Here is a 26,025-nt window from a genome sequence, read left to right on the forward strand (position 1 = left end):
TAGTTCAACCCGAATCATCTGATATTTTCTCTAGGAAAAATACTGACAAAATATAGGCCTAGTTAACTTCCTGTAATCTTTTCAATGAGCATAGAGCACTAACATTACATTAAGACTTTGGAAAGTTTGTCTCATATTTCAGTGAACTGATTTCCACAGCCACACGTTTCAATTCCATCAATTAGTGGATTAGTGAGATAGATGACAGTAGCACATTTACATGTGCGTCACAACCTGCTATAGCCTACAGTACCAGTCAGTACAGTACAGTACCAGTCAAACGTTTGGACTCATTCCAGAGTTTTTCTTAATTTTTTTAACCATTTTATACATTGTAGAATAATAGTGATGACAGCCATACTATGAAATAACATATGGAATCATGTAGTTTCCAAAAAAGTGTGAAACAAATCAAAGTGCAGTATATTTTAGATATTAGATTGTTCAAAGTAGCAACCCTTTGCTTGATGACGGCTTTGCACACTCTTGGCATTCTCTCAACCAGCTTCACCTGGAAAGCTTTTCCAACAGTCTTGAAGGAGTTCCCACATATCCTGAGCACTTGTTGGCTGCTTTTCCTTCACTCTGTCATCCAACTCATCCCAAACCATCTCTATTGGGTTGAGGTTGGGTGATTGTGGAGGCCAGGTCATCTGATGCAGCACTCCATCCCTCTCCTTCTTGGTCAAATAGCCCTAAGACAGCCTGGAGATGTGTTGGGTCATGGTCCTGTTGAAAACAAATTATAGTTCCACCAAACGCAAACCAGATGGGATGGCGTATCGCTGCAGAAGGTAGCCATGCTGTGGTAGCCATGCTGGTTAAGAGTAACTTAAATTTGAAATAAATCACAGACAGTGTCACCACCAAAGCACCACCACACCATCACACCGGTTTAATGTCCATTGCTCGTGTTTCTTGGTCCAAGCAAGTCTCTTCTTCTTTTTGGTGTCCTTTAGTAGTGGTTTCTTTGCAGCAATTTGACCACAAATGCTTGATTCACACAGTCTCCTCTAAACTGTTGAGACGTGTCTATTACTTGAACTCTGTGAAGCATTTATTTTGGCTGCACTCTGAGGTGCAGTTAACTCAAATGAACTTATACTCTGCAGCAGAGGTAACTCTGGGTCTTCCTTTCCGGTATGGCAGGTAGCCTAGTGGTTAGAGTTTTGGGCCAGTAACTGAAAGGTTGATGGATTGAATCCCAGAGCTGACAATGTAAAAATCTGATGTTCTGCCCGTTTCCCAGGCTCTGAAGACATGGATATCAATTTAGGCAGCCTCCCGCACCTCTCTGATTCAGAGTGGTTGGGTTAAATGCGGAAGACACATTTCAGATGTACAACTGACTAGGTACCTTTTCTGTGGCGGTCCTCATCATAGCTCTTCGTGGTTTTTGTGACTGCACTTGAAGAAACATTCAAAGTTCTTGACGTTTTCCGAATTGACTGACTGTCACGCCCTGGTCGAAGTATTTTGTGTTTATCTTAATTTATTTGGTCAGGTCAGGGTGTGACATGGGTTTTGTATGAGGTGTGTTGGTATTGGGATTGTAGCTTAGTGGGGTGTTCTAGTTAAGTCTATGGCTGTCTGAAGTGGTTCTCAATCAGAGGCAGGTGTTTATCGTTGTCTCTGATTGGGAACCATATTTAGGCATCCATATTCTTTGAGTGTTTCGTGGGTGATTGTCCTTAGTGTCCTGATGTCCTTGTGCTGTGGTTATTTGCACCAGTATTAGGCTGTTTTCGTTATGTTTATTGTTTTGTAGTGTTTGTATTTAGATTCGTGTTGCTTCAGTTTAATAAACATGGATCGCAATCTACACGCCGCATTTTGGACCGACTCTCCTTCACACCTAGAAAGCCGTGACACTGACCTTCATGTCTTAACGCAATGATGGACTGTCGTTTTTCTTTGCTTATTTGAACTGTTCTTGCCATAATTTGGATGGTCTTTTACCAAATAGGTCTATCTTCTGTACACCATCCCTACTTTGTCACAACACAACTGATTGGCTCAAACGCATTAAGAAGGAAAGAAATTCCACAAATTAACTTTTAACAAGGCATACCTGTTAATTGAAATGCATTCCAGGTGACTACCTCATGAATCTGGTTGAGAGAATGTCAAGAGTCTGCAAAGCTGTCATCAATACAAAGCGTGGCTACTTATAAAATATATTTGTATAACCATTTTTGGTTACTACATTATTCCGTATGTGTTATTTCATAGTTTTGATATCTTCACTATTATTCTACAATGTAGAAAATAATAAAAAATTAAGAAAAACCCTTGAATGAGTAGGTGTGTCCAAACCTTTTACGGGTACTGTATATAGGCCAATACAGCATAGGGCTGGATGTGGGCTATGTTATTGTCAGAGATAATAACCCTGGGAGGGAGAGGTCACTACCAAAGACAAGGTAATCAATTCCAGCCAACAACACGGTATCCCTTTCACCTGACATAACAGGACATTCCTGTCACATGATTTGTGTACAAGTACAAGCATCGTTTGTTCGTCATTACTAATACTCAGTCAATGAAAACATGATCTGTACCTCTGGGCAACTTCCACCCAGAGACTGGCTGCTGTCCGATTTCTTGCCCGCCTCCCCAAAGTATGTGCTTGTTCACTCCATCTCACAGATGTAAAAGAAATCAAATGATGTTAAGGGAACTCCTGCTAGCCCAATGTTACACAAATCAAATGCTTTAACATCCATGAGGGGAGAGTGAGTAAGTGGGTAGGGAGTGCGGGGGTATTAAGGAAGGTTTAGTGCAGTGCTATTTAAAGTCGTGGGAACTGCAGTGGGTCGCCGCAAACATGTACATATATATCGATATATCTCGTACAATAATCTGCACACTTCACCCCCCCCTCAAAAAAAATCAAAAATAATAATACAAATTATTGTACGAGACGATATACTAACATTTTTTATAAAGATCATTTGAAAAATAAAACTTAATTTAGTAAATGTAATTATTGGTTTCTTTTCATCATAAGAGATAACAATTTAATGAATTAAAGGTTATTTGTTAATGTAAAAATCTACATTTACCGATCATAAGGCGGTGTCTTCAGATTTGGGATCGCGAAATCTATAACAGAAATTCTATAGGAAACAATGGAGTCCCCTCTGAAAAAGTTTTAATACCACTCGTTTTGGGAATATTGACATAGTACAACATCAACTCTTACTTATTCCAGCCGAGGGCATAACCGGACCATGCACAGTGAGCTGTGAGTTCAGTACTGCCCCCCTCTGTGCAAAGGGAGTCATAACATCCTGTAACATGGCAGAGACAGAGCCCCTGCTGGGCCGGTCTGGCTGCCACCAGCTGTTCACTTCCACACAAACACATGGATGAGGTATTCCCTCTGGGGGTGTCTGGGAGAGTTCTGGAGATGGATGAGGCATTCCCTCTGGAGGTGGCTGGGAGAGTGCTGGAGATGGATGAGGCATTCCCTCTGGAGGTGGATGGGAGAGTGCTGGAGATGAGCAGAAATACTACTTTTCCACTAAAGTCCTTACTGGAATGCTGATAGAGGATTCGGCTCAAACTAGAGGGGTTGGGAGGACAGGAACATGGCAGCTAGTTAGAAGACAAACCGGTCAGTTTCATTCAAGGGAGAACATTATTATTTCTGTTTTTTTTATGTCACCAATTTGTTGTGCAAATGAAAGGATACCATATGGTGGAAGGGTGATTTCTGCTGGAGTTAAACAGATGAATGGATGTGGTATGCAAAACTGCCTTATCTTACAAACCATAAGGTCACAACATGTTATTTAGCAGTAGATTTAAGCACAATCTTGTCTCTGTAGGGAATTATAACTCAACATACTTGGAAGGCTAACTCCATACTGTAGAGCAGACTAACGCCATACTGTAGAGCAGATTAACTCCATAATGTAGAGCAGACTAACTCCATACTGTAGAGCAGACTAACTCCATACTATATGGAAGGCTAACTCCATACTGTAGAGCAGACTAACTCCATACTCTAGAGCAGACTAACTCCATACTGTAGAGCAGACTAACTCCATACTGTAGAGCAGACTAACTCCATACTATATGGAAGGCTAACTCCACATAATGTAGAGCAGACAAAGCAAATACTGTAGAGCAGACTAACTCCATACTGTAGACAGACTAACTCCATACTATATGGAAGGCTAACTCCATACTGTAGAGCAGACTAACTCCATACTATATGGAAGGCTAACTCCATACTGTAGAGCAGACTAACTCCATACTGTAGAGCAGACTAACTCCATACTGTAGACAGACTAACTCCATACTATATGGAAGGCTAACTCCATACTGTAGAGCAGACTAACTCCATACTGTAGAGCAGACTAACTCCATACTGTAGAGCAGATTATCTCCATAATGTAGAGCAGACTAACTCCATACTCTAGAGCAGACTAACTCCACATGCTGGGCAGACTAATTCCACATACTGTAGAGCAGACTAACTCCATACTGTAGAGCAGACTAACACCACATACCGGGCAGACTAACTCCATACTGTAGAGCAGACTAACTCTATGCTACAGGGCAGACTAACTCCATACTGTAGAGTAGACTAACTCCATACTGTACAGCAGACTAACTCCATACTATAGAGCAGACTATCACCACATACTGGGCAGACTAACTCCATACTATATGGAAGGCTAACTCCATACTGTAGAGCAGACTAACGCCATACTGTAGAGCAGATTAACTCCATAATGTAGAGCAGACTAACTCCATACTGTAGAGTAGACTAAATCCATACTGTAGTCTAACTCTATGCTATAGGGCAGACTAACTCCATACTGTAGAGTAGACTAAATCCATACTGTAGTCTAACTCTATGCTATAGGGCAGACTAACTCCATACTGTACAGCAGACTAACACCACATACTGGGAAGACTAACTCCATACTATAGAGTAGACTAACACCATGTACTGGGCAGACTAACTCCATACTGTAGACTAACTCTATGCTATAGGGCAGACTAAATCCATACTGTAGAGCAGACTAACACCACATACTGGGCAGACTAACTCCATACTGTAGAGTAGACTAACTCCATACTATAGAGCAGACTAACTCCATACTGTAGAGTAGACTAACTCCATACTATAGAGCAGACTAACTCCATACTGTAGAGTAGACTAACTCCATACTATAGAGCAGACTAACTCCATACTATAGAGCAGACTAACTCCATACTATAGAGCAGACTAACTCCATACTATAGAGCAGACTAACTCCATACTATAGAGCAGACTAACTCCATAATATAGAGCAGACTAACTCCATACTATAGAGCAGACTAACTCCATACTATAGAGCAGACTAACTCCATACTATAGAGTAGACTAACTCCATACTATAGAGCAGACTAACTCCATACTATAGACTAACTCCATACTATAGAGCAGACTAACTCCATACTATAGAGCAGACTAACTCCATACTATAGAGCAGACTAACTCCATACTATAGAGCAGACTAACTCCATACTATAGAGCAGACTAACTCCATACTATAGAGCAGACTAACTCCATACTATAGAGCAGACTAACTCCATACTATCCAGACTAACTCCATACTATAGAGCAGACTAACTCCATACTATAGAGCAGACTAACTCCATACTATAGAGCAGACTAACTCCATACTATAGAGCAGACTAACTCCATACTATAGAGCAGACTAACTCCATACTATAGAGCAGACTAACTCCATACTATAGAGCAGACTAACTCCATACTATAGAGCAGACTAACTCCATACTATAGAGTAGACTAACTCCATACTATAGAGCAGACTAACTCCATACTATAGAGTAGACTAACTCCATACTGTAGAGTAGACTAACTCCATACTGTAGAGTAGACTAACTCCATACTATAGAGTAGACTAACTCCATACTATAGAGTAGACTAACTCCATACTATAGAGCAGACTAACTCCATAATAACCTCAAGGTGCACTTGAACAACTTGAGAGTTCAGAGTTAAAATGACATGTTTACAAAATCCTTTTCATTGCAGCTATATGAAACAAGATTTCATGCTGGATCAATATGATAGTAATTTTGTAATGAATCGTGACATATAATCAAATAATCTTGGTATCCTAATCAAAACAGGTCAAATGGATCATTTGGTTTGTCCATTGTTACATCTATTGTGTGAATTGTAACAAGATAACTGTCATGATTCCACCAAGGCCTTATCCTTGTTACATCCTGTTGTCACCTTTCAAATCCTCCCATGTAAGATATGTGTTGTGAGGAGGACATGTTCACCAGGAGCCATATGTCAAGCATCTCAGAGTAGAGGTGCTGATCTAGGATCAGGTCTTCCCTGTCCGTGCAGTCTGGGGTGGCAGGTAGCCTAGTGGTTAGAGCGTTGGACTAGTAACAGAAAGGAATGCAGATCGAATCCCTGAGCTGACAAGGTAAAATTCTGTCGTACTGCCCCTGAACAAGGCAGTTAACCTACTGTCATTGAAAATAAGAATTTGTTCATAACTGACTTGTCTAGTTAAAAAAAGAAAAATTATTATTTATTGTGATCTATAAGGCCAAACTGATCCTAAATCAGCACACCTATTCTGAGATGCTGATCCCTCTCAACTAAACCTGCATTCTGTCTCCTGCATTTTGAAGGGGTTTCTTGGCTGATAAGGAGTGATTGTAGACTCTTCATAAGGCATATCAAACATTACTACGATGGAAGACTGAATGTTTATACATGGTTGTTTGCTGAAGAGGAGATATTGGTATACGCAGTACAGTGAATGGTATGACCCTTTCAACTTCAGTGTAAATACTTTACCTCTCAATTTTCTCTCTTTCCCTCTATCCTCACCTATACCCCTCCCTCTTCCCTCTCTCTCTCTTTCTCCTCTTCTCCTCTTGTTTCTTTCTCTCTCATTCCATGCCTATCTTTCCATCTCTCTTCCATCCCTCTTTCATACCAGAGAATCGGTGAGCCATTCCAACCCTTAGGAACAGAGAACGGGGGTTTAAATATTGATCATTTACGATGGCTATCAGATGCTAGACTGATGCACAGCATACTGCATTCAGCAGTGTGAGCAGCATCGCAAATGAGGACGAAGAGAGTAAGAGAGAGAGACAATTGGAGAGTGTGTGTATGTTGAGGGAGAGACAGTGAGGGAGGAGGTAATTGAGAGAGTGTGTGTATGTTGAGGGAGAGACAGTGAAGGAGGAGAGAATTGAGAGAGGGAGGTGTGTGATTGAGGGTGGGAAAGGCGGGAGACGGTTTGTACTGGAGAGAGAGCGAGAGAGAGAGGGCGCGAGAGAGAGAGAGAGAGAGAGCGAGAGAAAGAACTGCCCTGCTCTGCTGCAGTGGAGAGAAGTGAGGGGAGAGACTGCAGTCTCTGCTTATGGGAGAAATCAGTAGATATTACCACGGCACGGAAACGTTAGCCCTACGAGCCTGATTATTGGATGGGTCACCCAGCCAGTGGGAACATCACATTAGACTGGTAATACTTTCTACCTCACTCTCATTTCCTCCCTGGAAATGGTAATCACCGGGTAATATAGACATGCAGGTCATTTAAGGATAACTTTGATACTGATTTTGTTTTTATTATACAGTGTCAAATGATTGTCAAATGATTCTTCTGTTGTTTGAAGATTTGAACTATGAATGTGCAAATCATTAGACCATTTGAGGGGTTTGTATTGGGTTTGTATTGGGTTTGTATTGGGTTTGTATTGGGTTTGTATTGGGTTTGTATTGGGTTTGTATTGGGTTTGTATTGGGTTTGTATTGGGTTTGTATTGGGTTTGTATGGTGTGTTTCTGGGGCTTTCGGTTTTTGACTAGCTAAGTGGAGCTGTCCTGTGTTGAACTGCATAAATGTAGACACTGGTATATAAGTGCTAAGAGTACCTGCAGCGTTGAGGTACAGTACGTACTACTATGAATAGGATGGATAGCTTTCTCTTCTTGTCTCTGTCTCCTTACAGTCGCTATACAAGTTGAGAATTAGACAAGGGTTATTATGCTATGATTGAATATAGCCTGTGAGAATTGCTGTTACGACAATTATTATAAGTCGTGATGTATGATGTCCATTTGTTTGACAGGAATCATTTTAATTTGTCATATAATTATCCTTATCTGTTAAGATTGGTGTATATCGATAAATGAGAGCGAGGACAGAGTAAGCAGTTATGTCTATTCTAGCCATTTTCATTCTGTCTGTGACATCAAATAATTAGTCATTTGATTTGTCTGATCCCAAACTCCATTGGCTAGCATGGCCTCAGGCAGGCTGTAAGGTATCAGACAGAAACAATTCAGCTGGATCTGATTTGCTCGGCAACAACTAGTTTCTCTGCTGTAGCGTTTCATAAGGAGTCTGGAATTGAACACATGTCTTGTGGAGTGGGATAGCATATCGCCTTTAGCTGTTTAAAGGTTTTTTTAAACACTTTAAAAAATGCACCTGTTGGAGATGCAAAGCGTGTTGATTTGTGGCCTATAGGTCAATGAAGACGAGGTTTCATTACGAAGACACAGACCTGGTTTCAATCCAAGCCACGTTATAGAGCAGCACACTATACAGCCGACAATGCAGCACTTGCGTAGGTTGCATTCACGGTAAACGCTGCACATGTCGGCTCAATCATAAAGGACCTGTCCGCGCTATAATGCCCCTTGCATTGAATCACAGCCTCATACAAGTTATGAACTAAGCTGACAGAATACTGTTTTACTGTTGCTGCTGAACCATGTTTTGATCATTTCACTGTCTGTTGCGACTTTAGACACTGCATTTCCTACATACAGTATAGCATTGACTTAATACTTGGTATCTTAGGTAGACAACTGTACAGTTTACACAAAGTTTCTGAAAACATAAATATGTCAACTACATATAAACACCTCTTTACATCTACAACAAAAGACTGTTGGTTTGACAAGGTAACATTCTTTGATGGTAAAAGCTATACAAAATAAATTGCACGTGGTGATCTGGCTGGCTGATCTAGAGAAAAATAGAGTGCACGTGGTGATCTGGCTGGCTGATCTAGAGAAAAATAGAGTGCACGTGGTGATCTAGCTGATCTGGCAGGCTGATCTCGAGCAAAATAGATTGCACGTGGTGATCTGGCTGCGTGTGTCGGTTTGTCTCCAGTGAGGACACATGTAATCTGGGTTAAGCTCTACGTTTGCCTGCCATGTATCCCAATTCTGCTCAATTGTCTTGCTTGCTCATTTAGATGGGCCTTAGAAACTGCTTGTCAACTAAACTGAGACAGATCGTTTTTGTCATCCAGCCCTTTTAGAGGGAATGAAAAACCTCTGGGAAGCTTTTTGCATTGGAAACCCTCTCACATACAGACGCATAGACACACACACACACACACACACACACACACACACACACACACACACACACACACACACACACACACACACACACACACACACACACACACACACACACACACACACACACACACACACACACACACACACACACACACACACACACACACACACACACACACACACACACACACACAGCACACACACACACACACACACACACACACACACACACACACACACACACACACACACACACACACACACACACACACACACACACACACACACACACACACACACACACACACACACACACACACACACACACACACACACACACACACACACACACACACACACACACACACACACACACACAGGCTCACAACCACACACACACAGGCTCACACACAGGCTCACACACACACACACACACACACACACACACACACACACACACACACACACACACACACACACACACACACACACACACACACACACACACACACACACACACACACACACACACACACACACACACACACACACACACACACACACACACACAGGCTCACAACCACACACACACAGGCTCACACACAGGCTCACACACACACACACACACACACACACACACACACACACACACACACACACACACACACACACACACACACACACACACACACACACACACACACACACACACACACACACACACACACACACACACACACACACACACACACACACACACACACAGGCTCACAACCACACACACACACTCACACACACACACACACACACACACACACACACACACACACACACACACACACACACACACACACACACACACACACACACACACACACACACACACACACACACACACACACACACAGGCTCACAACCACACACACACACAGGCTCACACACAGGCTCATACACACACACACACACACACACACACACACACACACACACACACACACACACACACACACACACACACACACACACACACACACACACACACACACACACACACACACACACACACACACACACACACACACACACACACACACACACACACACACACACACACACACACACACACACACACACACACATAGCATGACATAGACTGACCAGGTGATTCCAGGTGAAAGCTATGACCCCTTATTGATGTCACCTGTTAAATCCAACTTCACTCACTGTAGATAAAGGGGAGGAAACAGGTTAAATAATGATTTTCAAGCCTTAAAACAATTGAGACATGGATTGTGTATGTGTGCCATTCAGAAGGTGAATGGGCAAGACAAAAGACTGAAGTGCCTTTGAACAGGGATGGTAGTAGGTGCTAGGCGCACCGGTTTGAGTGTGTCAAGAACTGCAACCCTGCTTGGTTTTTCGCATTCAATAGTTTCCACTGTATTAAGAATGATCCACCACCCAAAGGACATTCAGTCAACTTGACAAGTGTGGGAAGCTTTGTAGTCAAATGAACACCTTGTAGAGTCCATGCCCCGCCGAACTGGGGCTGTTCTGAGGGCAAACGGAAGTGGAACTCAATGTTAGGAAGGTGTTCTTAATGTTCTGTGCACTCAGTGTATGTTACAATAAGCATATATTCAATTACAATATATCCAGTTTCTATCCCTTTTCAATAGTTGACATAGAAATACTCCGTCAAAGTATTGTATACCAACCCTCAAGCAATAATGGTATTTTGTATCAGCTACTTTTCCAAAGAGTTGTTGTATCATCAGTAGATGATAGGGTTAGTCTATTACCAGACCAATAGGATTGTAGATGTCAGGAGAGATGATAGGGTTAGTCTATTACCAGACCAATAGGATTGTAGATGTCAGGAGAGATGATAGGGGTAGTCTATTACCAGACCAATAGGATTGTAGATGTCAGGAGAGATGATAGGGGTAGTCTATTACCAGACCAATAGGATTGTAAATGTCAGGAGAGGTGATAGGGTTGATCTATTACCAGACCAATAGGATTGTAAATGTCAGGAGAGATGATAGGGTTAGTCTATTACCAGACAAAAAGGATTGTAGATGTCAGGAGAGATGATAGGGTTAGTCTATTACCAGACCAATAGGATTGTAAATGTCAGGAGAGATGATAGGGGTAGTCTATTACCAGACCAATAGGATTGTAAATGTCAGGAGAGATGATAGGGGTAGTCTATTACCAGACCAATAGGATTGTAGATGTCAGGAGAGATGATAGGGTTAGTCTATTACCAGACAAATAGGATTGTAGATGTCAGGAGAGATGATAGGGTTAGTCTATTATCAGACCAATAGGATTGTAAATGTCAGGAGAGATGATAGTTAGCCTATTACCAGACCAATAGGATTGTAGATGTCAGGAGAGATGATAGGGTTAGTCTAATACCAGACCAATAGGATTGTAAATGTCAGGAGAGGTGATAGGGTTGATCTATTACCAGACCAATAGGATTGTAAATGTCAGGAGGGTTGATAGGGTTAGTCTATTATCAGACCAATATGATTGTAGATGTCAGGAGAGATGATAGGGTTAGTCTATCACCAGACCAATAGGATTGTAGATGTCAGGAGAGATGATAGGGTTAGTCTATCACCAGACCAATAGGATTGTAGATGTCAGGAGAGATGATAGGGTTAGTCTATTACCAGACCAATTGGATTGTAGATGTCAGGAGAGATGATAGGGTTAGTCTAATACCAGACTAATAGGATTGTAGATGTCAGGAGAGATGATAGGGTTAGTCTATCACCAGACCAATAGGATTGTAGATGTCAGGAGAGATGATAGGGTTAGTCTATTATCAGACCAATAGGATTGTAGATATCAGGAGAGATGATAGGGTAATCATTATTGATTTTGGTGAGTAATAGATGTATAACCAATTATGTATGTGCAGAATAGGGGAGTAGCCTTTGTCATTTTCCACCTTAGATATCCTGCCCTGGGAGAAGGATACAATAGGGACAGCAGGGAGGCAGAGCCGGACAATGGCCGTGTGGCAACAAGTAGCTCTTTATCCTATGGGTTGTTGAGTGGGTCGGCTCAAGGTTAGAGGTACACTTTTCGCACTGTCGTGACATTTCTCAGCCCTGCTTAGTCCTACCCAATCAAATATGAGTATGACTCACAATGAGTATCACCGTGATCTGTAAATGTTAATCATATGCTGGTGTCACCCCTGAGACTCCAGTGTAGCTAGGAATTCTGGGAAATAAATGGTCAGACTTCAATGTAATTGGGTAACGTTTCCTACTCTCTCCTCCTGTTGCCGCCCCTGAGAGCAACACAGAACTGGCACAGAATGATATGATGCTTGCTGAGGCCTGAGATGAGAATTTATTTGGCCAGCTGTTTGTAGTCTATAGGATTCCGCAGAAGAAGACAGACGCGGGGTTATTGTGTTTCATTCATTCTTATTCGTTATGATTGTGGTTGGTGCAGTCAGATTGATAAGCACTGTTATTACCGTAGCCTGCATCTGGGTAGCAGGGCAGTTCATTCAGGAAGTTCACTCAAATTACAGTTCAATAATACAAATAAATACATGTATTTATTTTCAATTACTTCTCAATAAACTGAAAAGTAAAAGTTCAAACATTTCTGATTTGTACATTTCTAATCACTTCCTGAATTGACTGCCTTCAATTTGAGTTGAGCCAAACCCTGCTGGGTAGATTACAAAATATATAATTAATTTGCTTCCTGTTATACCTTTTTCCATTTGCACAGTGATCTCATCTCTAACATTAATATAATTTATCTGAAATGAATCCTTAATTAGACATGAGAAGCCATTCACTGTTATAGATGATTAGACACGAGAAGCCATTCACTGTTATAGATGATTAGACACGAGAAGCCATTCACTGTTATAGATGATTAGACACGAGAAGCCATTCACTGTTATAGATGATTAGACATGAGAAGCCATTCACTGTTATAGATGATTAGACATGAGAAGCCATTCACTGTTATAGATGATTAGACATGAGAAGCCATTCACTATCATAGATGATTAGACATGAGAAGCCATTCACTGTTATAGATGATCAGACACGAGAAGCCATTCACTGTTATAGATGATTAGACACGAGAAGCCATTCACTGTTATAGATGATTAGACATGAGAAGCTATCCACTGTTATAGATGATTAGACATGAGAAGCCATTCACTGTTATAGATGATTAGACATGAGAAGCCATTCACTGTTATAGATGATTAGACACGAGAAGCCATTCACTGTTATAGATGATTAGACATGAGAAGCCATTCACTGTTATAGATGATTAGACATGAGAAGCCATTCACTGTTATAGATGATTAGACATGAGAAGCCATCCACTGTTATAGATGATTAGACATGAGAAGCCATTCACTGTTATAGATGATTAGACATGAGAAGCCATTCACTGTTATAGATGATTAGACATGAGAAGCCATTCACTGTTATAGATGATTAGACATGAGAAGCCATCCACTGTTATAGATGATTAGACATGAGAAGCCATCCACTGTTATAGATGATTAGACATGAGAAGCCATGCACTGTTATAGATGTGTAATTATGAGTCAGTACATGATAATGGGAACTCCTGAGAACTCTTTGGGGAGCAATAGGCGGGGCCTATAACAGTTGGTCTAACATGCATCCGAAGGTCATAATTCCCATTCAGCCTCTCCATCTCTCCTTCTCACAGGGTTAATTGTGTCAGTACAGTTCATTGCTAATCCTATTAGGATTCAAATCAAATCAAATTGTATTTATCACATGGGCCTTGCTGTGAAATGCTTACTTACAAGCCCTTAACCAACAATGCAGTTTTAAGACAATAAGAGTTAAGAAAATATTTACTAAATAAACTAAAGTTTAAAAAAGTAACACAATAAAATAACAATAATGAGACTATATGCGGGGGTACAGGTTAGTCGGGGTAATTGAGGTACTATTTACATATAGGTAGGGGTAAAGTGACTATGCATAGATAATAAACAGTGATGAATTGTTCATCAGCCTTATGGGTTGGGGGTAGAAGCTGATAAGGAGCCTTTTGGACCTAGACACTCCAGTAGAATGAAGGATGTTTCGGTCACGATTGCCTCATTTCAATTTGGTGGAGATGATTGTTTCAGAAGAGACATAGCATATTATAATTGATATATTATAATCACCTTAGTCTTTGCCATTCCTTCAGAGAGAGCAGATCCCGCATCATAAATGTAAAATAGTCCTCTTTGGAACAAATTTTGGAAAGGGAGCCTTAGTATTTATTTGGCACGTTATCCACCTCAAGTAGAAGATGTGTTAACTCCAACCATTCATTTTTATTTCATCCCTAACGGACCGTGATGTAATGCTGTAATGTTGAATATCGGTTTCACAAGGGACTGAGGGCTCATTTGATAGAATTTTACTCCATTGACATTGATGTAATATTAAGATACTGTGTCTCATTCCTCAAACAAATGAGATTAGCCGTTTCATCCCTGAGTTAAATCCATTTAGGAGTTTATAGTACATTAAGGATGCAGGACTACCGGCTGACATTTTTATCCTCAGGGTCTGTGATGTGGCCATTTCCCTACAAACCACTCCAGCCTTGTCACTGTGCTGCTCTACTGTCTGGCACATTGCTAAGGCATTGAGTTGGGTCACATGGTATAATTGTAGATCCTCCATTTTGTTACTTTGTGTGGAGAAAACCAATACTCAGCTACTAAATTGTTTCTATTGGAGTGGAGTGCCAGAGAGGACTAATCTAACTGCTGAAGTAAATCTCTAACAGATGCCTGTTTTTAATTCCCTAAATATTACCATGATAGTGATACATGTATGTCAACAGGTAATGAGTGATGAAATACTTGTCTTTTTGATATGTGTGTGTGTTTGTGTGTTATACCAAAGGTTACACACTTCATTGCCTGTGCTGCTGGTGATGGCAACTGACCATCTCTTTGTGTGTCTGTGACTTGCCCCAGGGACTGTGTGTGTGGCCTAGTCATTGAGGATGAAGTGGAACCTGTTCAAGAATAAGCCTGAGGCCATGGTGGGTCCAGAGCCCACGGGCACCGGCGCCACTATGACCGCAGCCCCAGCCGTCGCCATCGCCACCACCGTGGCTGAACCCCCAGGCAACGGCACAGTTTCCAAGAACGACATGTTCGAAGAGATCAAGAGCAAGTTCATGAACGAGATCGATAAGATCCCATGTACGTCTTCCCTGGTTAACCAAAATACTGATTTTTTCCCCAACCCTGACTCGTAACTCATGTACTATGATTGGAACAATATTGGAACATAGCATCTTAAATCTGAATGATCTCATAGGAGTCCAACCCATATTGAGGTATTTACATAGTAGTGTTCTTTTCCTCATAATTTCCCTGTGTGTTGCAGTGCCTTCCTGGGCCATCATAGCTATCGCTGTGGTGGCCGCCCTCCTCATCCTCACCTGCTGCTTCTGCATCATCAAGAAGTGCTGCTGTAAGAAGAAGAAGAACAAGAAGGGCAAGAAGGGCAAAGATGGCCTCAACATGAAGAACATGAAAGGAGACGAGGTATGGTGCTTCAGGCTCCACATTTAAACTCAGTTCACAGAGTACATGCTGCTCCGACAGACATAACTTATATCACACTCAGGATACGCATTTCATGTGAACACAAAACTCATAAAACTCATATGAATATGAACACAAAACTCACATGAATATCAGTAGGTTAATTATTTATTTTTAGATGATGAACATAGACATACAGGACTAGGATAGCTGACAGATGGCGTCTATAATTATTAGCCTACTAAGCCACAGACTCCATTCCTCCATAACAACAAGGTTGCCTGTTTTATTTACTGTGCAACAATTTATTTTGCTTGAGGAACTTGGGAATGTTTTGGTCAATATGTAAAGATGCAAGATCTTAGTTTGACCACAGTAAAATGCACTACCTGACAAAAAATATGTGGACACCTGCTAGTTGAAAATCTAATTCCAAAATGACGGGCATTAATATGGAGTTGGTCCCCCCCCTTTGCTGCTATAACAATTTCCACTCTTCTGGGAAGGCTTTCCACTAGATATTGGAACATTGCTGTGGGGACTTGCTTCCATTCAGCCACAAGAGTATTAATGAGGCCTGGCTTGCAGTTGGAGTTCCAATTTATCCCAAAGGTGTTCGTTGGGATTGAGGTCAGGGCTCTATGCAGGCCAGTCAAGTTCTTCCACACCGATATCGACAAACCACTTCTGTATGGACCTCGCTTTGTGCACGGGGGCATTGTCATGCTGAAACAGGAAAGGGCCTTCCCCAAACTATTGCCACAAAGTTGGAAGAACAGACTTGTCTAAAATGTGATTGTTTGCTGTAGCGTTAAGATTTCACTTCACTGGAACTAAGGTGCCTAGCTTGAACCATGAACAACAGCCCCAAACCATTATTCGTCCTCCACAAAACTTTGCAGTTGACACTATGCATTCAGGCAGGTAGCGTTCTCCTGGAATCTGCCAAACCCAGATTCGTCCGTCGGACTGGCAGATGGTGAAGCGTAATTCATCAAAGGAAATCAAATTCAAATAAGATTGTGTTTGTCACATGAGCCGAATACACCAGGTGCAAACCTTATCGTGAAATGCTCAGTTTCAAGCCCTTAACCAACAATGCAGTTTTAAGAAAATATAGTTACTAAATAAACTAAAGGAAAACATAAAAAAGTAAAAAAGTTAGACAATAAAATAATAATAACGAGGCTATATACAGGGGGTACTGATACCGAGTCAATGGGTTGTGGTACAGGTTAGTAATGAGACTATATACAGGGGGTACTGATACCGAGTCAATGGGTTGTGGTACAGGTTAGTAATGACTATCCTCACCTGCTGCTTCTGCATCATCAAGAAGTGCTATATACAGGGGGTACTGATACCGAGTCAATGGGTTGTGGTACAGGTTAGTAATGAGACTATATACAGGGGGTACTGATACCGAGTCAATGGGTTGTGGTACAGGTTAGTAATGAGACTATATACAGGGGGTACTGATACCGAGTCAATGGGTTATGGTACAGGTTAGTAATGAGACTATATACAGGGGGTACTGATACCGAGTCAATGGGTTGTGGTACAGGTTAGTAATGAGACTATATACAGGGGGTACTGATACCGAGTCAATGGGTTGTGGTACAGGTTAGTAATGAGACTATATACAGGGGGTACTGATACCGAGTCAATGGGTTGTGGTACAGGTTAGTAATGAGACTATATACAGGGGGTACTGATGCTTGAGTCAATGGGTTGTGGTACAGGTTAGTAATGAGACTATAAACAGGGGGTACTGATACCGAGTCAATGGGTTGTGGTACAGGTTAGTAATGAGACTATATACAGGGGGTACTGATACCCAGAGTCGGATCCGTCGGAGTCAATGGGTTGTGGTACAGGTTAGTAATGAGACTATATACAGGGGGTACTGATACCGAGTCAATGGGTTGTGGTACAGGTTAGTAATGAGGCTATATACAGGGGGTACTGATACCGAGTCAATGGGTTGTGGTACAGGTTAGTCGAGGTCATTTGTACATGTAGGTAGGGGTAAAGTGACTATGCATAGATAATAAACAGCGAGTAGCAGCATTGTAAAAACTAAGTAGGAGGGAGGTCAATGCAAATAGTCAATTTGATTGACTGTTCAGCAGTCTTATGGCTTATCGGTAGAAGCTGTTAAGGAGCCTTTTGGACCAAGACTTGGCACTGGATTATAAACACCTATAAGCAACGGGTGTGGCTGAAATAAACAAATCCAATCATTTGAAGGGATGTCCACATACTTTTGTATGTATATACCGTAATTGCAGCAACAGAATTTGAACTTTTATTCTATAATGTTGCTTGATCAGTGGTTGGACTATTAGCTGGCCAAAAGTAGGCTACATCAAGAGTGCAATACTGTTAATATTTAACCATGTGTTAGTATAGGTTTTCTGTGAATATATGTCAATCACGAAGATACTCTGCATTTCCCGCGGTGCAGGACAATTCTCAGCAGCAAGAGAGTGATCAAATTAAGATCTGACATCTGTATATAGATTTGACCAACAACACATGCTCTTTATGCATCTCTTGGTGTATCAGTAACAACCTTTGATCTTTCATTGGCAGCACTTAGACCAGATTTAGGGAGACATGTCGATAACCTCCTATCCTCTCTGTTCTCTTGATGTGGTTGTTGTTGTCGTTTTAAAATGTGTGCTGTACTTCATTGTGACATACAGTGAAAATTACACAAAGGACCAGGGATGGAAAAGGTCCAGAGATGGTTTAGGTAATGGGTAAAGGACCAGGGATGGTTTAGGTAATGGGAAAAGGACCAGGGATGGTTTAGGTAATGGGAAAAGGACCAGGGATGGTTTAGGTAATGGGAAAAGGACCAGGGATGGTTTAGGTAATGGGAAAAGGACCAGGGATGGTTTAGGTAATGGGAAAAGGACCAGGGATGGTTTAGGTAATGGGAAAAGGACCAGGGATGGTTTAGGTAATGGGAAAAGGACCAAGGATGATTTAGGTATGGGAAAAGGACCAGGGATGGTATAGGTATGGGAAAAGGACCAGGGATGGTTTGGGTATGGGAAAAGGACCAGGGATGGTTTAGGTAATGGGAAAAGGACCAGGGATGGTTTAGGTAATGGGAAAAGGACCAGGGATGGTTTAGTATGGGAAAAGGACCAGGGATGGTTTAGGTAATGGGAAAAGGACCAGGGATGGTTTAGGTAATGGGTAAAGGACCAGGGATGGTTTAGGTAATGGGAAAAGGACCAGGGATAGTTTAGGTAATGGGAAAAGGACCAGGGATGGTTTAGGTATGGGAAAAGGACCAGGGATGGTTTAGGTATGGGAAAAGGACCAGGGATGGTTTAGGTAATGGGTAAAGGACCAGGGATGGTTTAGGTAATGGGAAAAGGACCAGGGATGGTTTAGGTAATGGGAAAAGGACCAGGGATGGTTTAGGTAATGGGAAAAGGACCAGGGATGGTTTAGGTAATGGGAAAAGGACCAGGGATGGTTTAGGTAATGGGAAAAGGACCAGGGATGGTTTAGGTAATGGGAAAAGGACCAAGGATGATTTAGGTATGGGAAAAGGACCAGGGATGGTATAGGTATGGGAAAAGGACCAGGGATGGTTTGGGTATGGGAAAAGGACCAGGGATGGTTTAGGTAATGGGAAAAGGACCAGGGATGGTTTAGGTAATGGGAAAAGGACCGGGGATGGTTTAGGTAATGGGAAAAGGACCAGGGATGGTTTAGGTAATGGGAAAAGGACCAGGGATGGTTTAGGTAATGGGAAAAGGACCAGGGATGGTTTAGGTATGGGACAAGGACCAGGGATGGTTTAGGTAATGGGAAAAGGACCAGGGATGGTTTAGGTAATGGGAAAAGGACCAGGGATGGTTTAGGTATGGGAAAAGGACCAGGGATGGTTTAGGTAATGGGAAAAGGACCAGGGATGGTTTAGGTAATGGGTAGAGAAGGTAATGAAGCCCTGTCTTTTGTGGTATTCCAATTAACGGATGAGTGCTAGGGTAAGCTGCCCTCCGTGCTTAAGGATAATAGACACGATACCCATGGATCAGAGGAGCCATATCTCAGACTAAGCAGAATAAACAGGGGAGGACTGTGAAAAGTGCTCCTTCTTAATTCCAGGCTGAATGTGTCCAATATCATTAACAGGGCCCCATTCAACAGTAACAGTTATTAAAACAATTAATTGTCTCCACATGGTGAAAGATGGTCCTCGAAGGACGTTTACATTTTTTTTTTTACGAACAGACAATCACTGTGTCATTTTTCATCGTCCCAGTGTTGCCGGTGGTGTTGTTTGTTTTCTGGTGTGTCGTAAGTTCAAACCTCTTCCTCTCTCTGCTCTCCTCCTCTTCACTTTGTCTCTTATGTGTGCATCGTGTTTCTTGACTGTGATGGACCCCTGATCTACGGTAGGTGGAAGGATCGCGGTGATGCTCTCTGACCCATGGGCAGATGATGATGATGATGATGATGGGGGGGGGGGGGTTTCATGGAATGAAGATCGTAGCTTCTTTGCTTTTCTATCATGTTTTGTAATTAAGTTTTGAGAATTTAAATGAGAACGCTATGGTCTACTCCATAAAATCCTGAGAGAAAGCAAAAACAATATTGAAATAACGTATCGCCCACTATGTGACAGTGTGATGCCAAACTCACCCCAATATAAAACGTATTGGGCATAGTTTAAACGCAACTCACAAATAACTCTATTAATATATGCATGTGAAAAGGGGCATGGTTGGTTGTTTGTGGGACATGATGACGACAATGCTAACAGCATGACCAATCAATCAATATTTTTCATCTGCACCCCAATAACTTTGTCACTCAATGAAGATTGAAAACAAGAATTTAAAAATAAAGAACAGGTTTGCAGATGAAATAGTCACGGAAACTTGAACATGTCAGAAACAGGGGTTACCATAACTGTCTTTTATCTAACTGAAATACTGCTTCTACATTATGCAAATAGCTGGCTATGCCATTTAATCCTGTAGCTACCATTTGGCTGGGAAAAATGGTGACCTGACTTGAGAGGAACATTCCTTGGTGACACATTAATGGAATAAAAAGGAAGCAAGTAAGATTATACAGGCCCTGCTTTTGAAGGATCATTTAACTAGTTCCTTGGGAATATTGGGTAAGATGTAAAAGACAGGGTAAAACAATTGTGTCACCAAAGGACATTTTGAATTCAAGTCATTGGCTAGAAAACATAATTCCTGAGTTCCTGGTTGCATTAGGGACAGGATGGTATTCCACTATGCCACCAGGTGAGAAGCAGGTAAGCGGGAGCAAGGCAACGCAAGGCAACGCAACAAACCCTGGTGCTACGCAATGCAAGGCAAGGCAACGCAACAAACCCTGGTGCTACAGTACGCAGCGCAACGCAATGCAACACAACACAAGCCTCTGAACATCCACTGTCTGTCTGTGGCATGCTGTCTGTGGTGAGTGGGGCACCCTCTATCTGCCTCCTACACATAACCCCTGACCCCGCAGCTCTGATCCCTGTGTCCTGTGTTCAACCACTGCAGAAACAGGACGATGATGATGATGAAGGCGAGACAGGCCTCACGGAGGAGGAGAAAGAGGAGGAAGAGAAAGAGGAGGAGAAACTTGGCAAGCTGCAGTACTCGCTGGACTATGACTTCCAAGACAGTAAGGTCAGTAGCTGATATTTTACCCTTAAATCCTTGTAGGAACTGCTCAGCAAAACCTGTATTAGGCTTTTTTTTTTTTTACCTTAATACAATATGTGCAGCGTTGTCAGTCTATCAGTAAGAGTCCATCAACATCCAGGGATGGGAATATGTTTTTTTTTACTATTAAAAAACCCCTATCATTTTTAGAACACAAAACATTATGTGTGCACATTTATCAATATGCCAACAGTGTGCAACAATGTCTAATTTATCATAACCATTACAGATAACAAATCCTAATAACTAAATTGACCCATATATTCAGACAATAAAAACACTAGTGACATTTTAAGATTAATTTATTGAAACCGTAATATCAACTATTTATATTATATTGTGGGAAACACAATCTTCAAAAAGGCAGTAACCTCAGCAGTGGCCCTTGCTTGTGAAAGCCTTGTGTTAGGAATCAAAAGGACTACTAAAAGTAAGTTGAGTTATTAAATATAAACTGAAATCAAATTGCTCCATTACTTATTCAGTCCACAAAAAAAAGTCATTTGAATCATTCATTGAAACCATAATGAGCTGTGTTACCTGCGCGGCTTTGGTGAGGTGACGGCGGTGCTTTGCAGCGGCAAAAGATGTGACGCGAGATTGCTGCTCCTACATTTGCCTAGTATATGAAAAAAAGGTGATCTGTGGTTAAAGATTGAGTTTTGACGTCCGTTCGAGTACTCCGATACTGGATTACTCCTGCCCAGCCCTATCTTCTTCTAGAAATTAAAGGCATAGTTACAGTAGTCTAAATAACAGATGTATGGATATCCAGAGAGTAGACTGGTGGACCTGAAGAACCTGGTGGTGAGTCATCCATCTAGAAATCAGTGTGTTTTTACTGAGCTACAGCTCAGATTTGGCATTGTTGAGTACAAACTCCACATAGCATGACTACAACCCCTCAAAGTACCTTGAAAAAACAAGCATCTTTTATCAACAGCTCTGTAAAAACATCAGCAGAATTGTGCAGCGACAGTTTTGGGGAGGGACAGCTGACAACAGCTGGATTTAGGGTTGATGAATAAAAATATTAAAGAGAGCAGTGAATCCAGATCGGGGGTTCTGGGAATGAGAGGGTTTCTCTAGTATATTTACTATTGTTGTAAATGAATGGGTAGAGTCAGTGTTACAGTGAGTGTGCAATGCCATGCAGGATTTTGGCAGTGTGACATAAGTCCAAGACGAGTGGAAATGCAGATTCATTCTGAAATAAGGAAGTCCTTCATGAGATACGGACCCAGGATCAGGGCTTGGAGTCACTGACGCAGGATCCGGGCTTGGAATTACTGACGCAGGATCAGGGCTTAGAATCACTGATGTAGGATCAGGGTTTGGAGTCACTGACGCAGGATCCGGGCTTGGAATCACTGACGCAGGATCAGGGCTTGGAATCACTGACGCAGGATCAGGGCTTGGAATCACTGATGTAGGATCAGGTCTTGAGATGAAAATGTACATTAAAAGCAGGTCCTTTCTTTCTAACCAAATACATTTCTGTACCTTAAAAATAATGAATCTCTCCATCATTCAGAGCATATTGATACTTGGCACAAGTTCCTCTTTTTCAGATATGCAAAACTACTGTAACATGATATTCTGTGACTTTCTGATGACATGGCAGCAAATATATTTGACAGCTCTAGTGTGGATATCTTGTATCTAATCTTGGTCATGTAAAAGGGCTGTGATAATTATTGCTGCAGCTTTAGGTTGTCAGCCAACAGGCCACAAGCTTATGTAACAAGGCTGCAGCATTTGTCTGCAGCAGTGACAGGAAGCACACATGAATATATTAATGTATGTTGTTTTCTCACCTAATATGTTTGGTTTGCCTCAATGCTGTCTTTGACCCCTGAACACTCTAACCCCCCTCCCCTCCCCTCCCTCCCCTCCCCTCCCCTCCCTCCCCTCCCCTCCCCTCCCCTCCCTCCCCTCCCCTCACAGCTCACAGTGGGAATCCTCCAAGCTGCTGATCTTATCTCCATGGACAGCGGAGGTACCTCTGACCCGTACGTCAAGGTCTTTGTCCTCCCAGACAAGAAGAAGAAGTTTGACACCAAGGTTCAAAAGAAAAACCTGAACCCTGTCTTTAATGAGTCATTTGTTTTCAAGGTAAGTCATAACACAGTTTCTATACCAGGACTGCACTTGCACAGAAATTAGTTGGAATATAAAAGGTATCAATCACCTGCCAAAAATATTGTGTCAGGCCAGTACAGCGGAGTCTCAAACTAAATTTAACTTAACAGTTTTGGTGTTGTAAAAAAATCAGACCTAAGATGCTACATGGTATAAGACTTTGTGGTTGTTGCCTACATTTCTTTTTCATTATTTGTTCTTGTTGTGTTCACGTCATAGTGTAGAGCAGTGAAGGTTTGCCATGCCTGCCTGCCTGCTATATACCCTCTTGCCTGTGTACTAACTGCAGCTTCCTGTACTACTCAAGAGACCCTTCACCACAGGAAAATGGAATGTCTAGCTTCTAGCGCCTAGACCTGCTTTAGTGTATTATACACTTGTTGGCAATTTGAACCTGCTAAAGCCAGCACTCTGCTATTTTCCAACCTGTAAGCCAGGATTGATAATTTACCTGTCTTATGTGAGCTCACTTGTGCTGAGGTGGGAGGGGTTGCAATATCTGAGGTATGTTTCATTTGATTGAAAAACAAGCCCTATGGTAAGGCTACCCTTACCATAACAAAAGCTGATTCAACAGAAATGTCTTCCTTATCCTGGCCATGCATTTGCCAAATATCCTATCCATAAGATGTTTTTTGAAATGGTCTACCTGTGAGATTTTTGCTGTCATATTTTGCATGATTCAGAATTCACATCGGCCTACCCTGCAATGCGTACTCCATTCGGCCTGTATCCATCCCCATTTCCAAAGAGAAACTCTTGTCCAGTTATCAAAGACCCGCTCCTCCAAACATATTCACGATATTCAGTCCTATAACACCGTGACATCAACAGTAGGCCTAGGCTATCTCTTGCTTACTGAGAACGTTCCTCACATATACAATACAATTTACGGGAGCCTGGTATTTGTTATTTGCATAAAGACATCCCACTGGGAAAAAAACGGTTGAATCAATGTTGATGTCTTTTTGTCAGGAAAACTGTTAACCTAAATCCAATGACATGGTGAATTTTTTTGTTGATTTACCATTGTGTAAGGTTTATTAAAATGCAGCCCCAGGTCTGCAAGGGCTGGAGTGAATCAATAGAACCCATATTAGATACTCTAATTATGCTTTAGTGCCATTAGAGCTGAACAAATCTCTTCTCAGATGTTTCCTGAGTAAAAACCAAGCTACACATTAGAATTCAGCCTAACCCATTTTCTGCCTTTCCTATTCTGTGTTGTAAAACTCTGTATGTTAGCTGACATTGTGCCGTATTACTGATGTGTCAGTAATCAATATCTTGCCAGCAGCCCATTGCACAAAATAAGATGTTTATTTCTTTAAAAAAAATCATCAATAGCACAGATACACAGTAAAAACAATTCAAATAGTATACAGTAGGGATATGTGGTTACATTCAGATGTAATAATCCAGTTGTGTTGTTGTTGTGTTGTTGTTGTTGTTGTTGTTGTTGTGTTCCTTCCTCAGTTACCATATGATGAACTCGGTGGGAAAACCCTGGTGATGTCAGTCTTTGACTACGACCGATTCTCCAAGCATGACATCATTGGAGAGGTGAGGATCCCCATGAACACCATTGACCTGGGACAGCCCATCGAAGAATGGAAGGACCTGGAGAGTGCAGACAAAGAGGAGGTATGATCTGAAAAGAAACAGAAACTATTTATGCTAGTCATAATTGATTGATTGATCTTTCTGTGATTTTATCTAACTAAGCTAATCGTTGGACGGAAGCGTTGCCCCATCAGAATTAACAACAGCCAAGCTCTGACAATTGTAATATACATTTTTGTCTATCTTTCCCTCTCTGTGTCGTTGCTCTCTCTGTGCTTGCCCTCTCTCTGTCCTTAATATCCATGCAGCCTGAGAAGCTGGGAGACATCTGTATCTCTCTCCGTTACGTGCCCACCGCTGGCAAACTCACTGTCTGTATCCTGGAGGCAAAGAACCTCAAGAAGATGGACGTGGGTGGACTGTCTGGTACGTTAAGACTTCCACTGGACGTACAGTTTACTCTTGAGATTCTTAAAGGGTTCTTGAAAGGTTCTTTGCAGTGAGTGATGGTTCTATGTAGAACCATGTCTTCTCAAAGAACCATTCTCTATATAGAACCCTCCCCTTCCAAATTGTTCTTTACAATGTTGAAGCAGTCCTTCACTAGATGGTTCTGGGTAA

At 41.7% G+C, this 26,025-nt stretch overlaps 1 protein-coding gene across 3 annotated transcripts in view; it reads left to right on the forward strand.

Moving 5' to 3' along the window:
* LOC124003586 (synaptotagmin-2-like) overlaps positions 1–26,025 on the forward strand; it is a 68,013-nt gene that overhangs the window by 38,366 nt on the left and 3,622 nt on the right. The window contains exons 1-7 of one of the 3 annotated variants that reach the window (XM_046311948.1): positions 7,360–7,526; positions 15,404–15,634; positions 15,822–15,982; positions 21,535–21,663; positions 23,647–23,814; positions 25,318–25,485; positions 25,713–25,830. In XM_046311948.1, the coding sequence (XP_046167904.1) occupies positions 15,433–15,634; positions 15,822–15,982; positions 21,535–21,663; positions 23,647–23,814; positions 25,318–25,485; positions 25,713–25,830 (946 nt within the window). In that variant the 5' untranslated portion in view covers positions 7,360–7,526; positions 15,404–15,432. Of the gene's footprint in view, positions 1–7,359; positions 7,527–15,403; positions 15,635–15,821; positions 15,983–21,534; positions 21,664–23,646; positions 23,815–25,317; positions 25,486–25,712; positions 25,831–26,025 lie in introns of those variants that run through there. The other 2 variants (XM_046311946.1, XM_046311949.1) reach the window with 2 other exon arrangements.

This window comes from Oncorhynchus gorbuscha, linkage group LG18 (genome assembly GCF_021184085.1).
Source record: "Oncorhynchus gorbuscha isolate QuinsamMale2020 ecotype Even-year linkage group LG18, OgorEven_v1.0, whole genome shotgun sequence".
NCBI classification, from domain to species: Eukaryota; Metazoa; Chordata; class Actinopteri; order Salmoniformes; family Salmonidae; genus Oncorhynchus; species Oncorhynchus gorbuscha.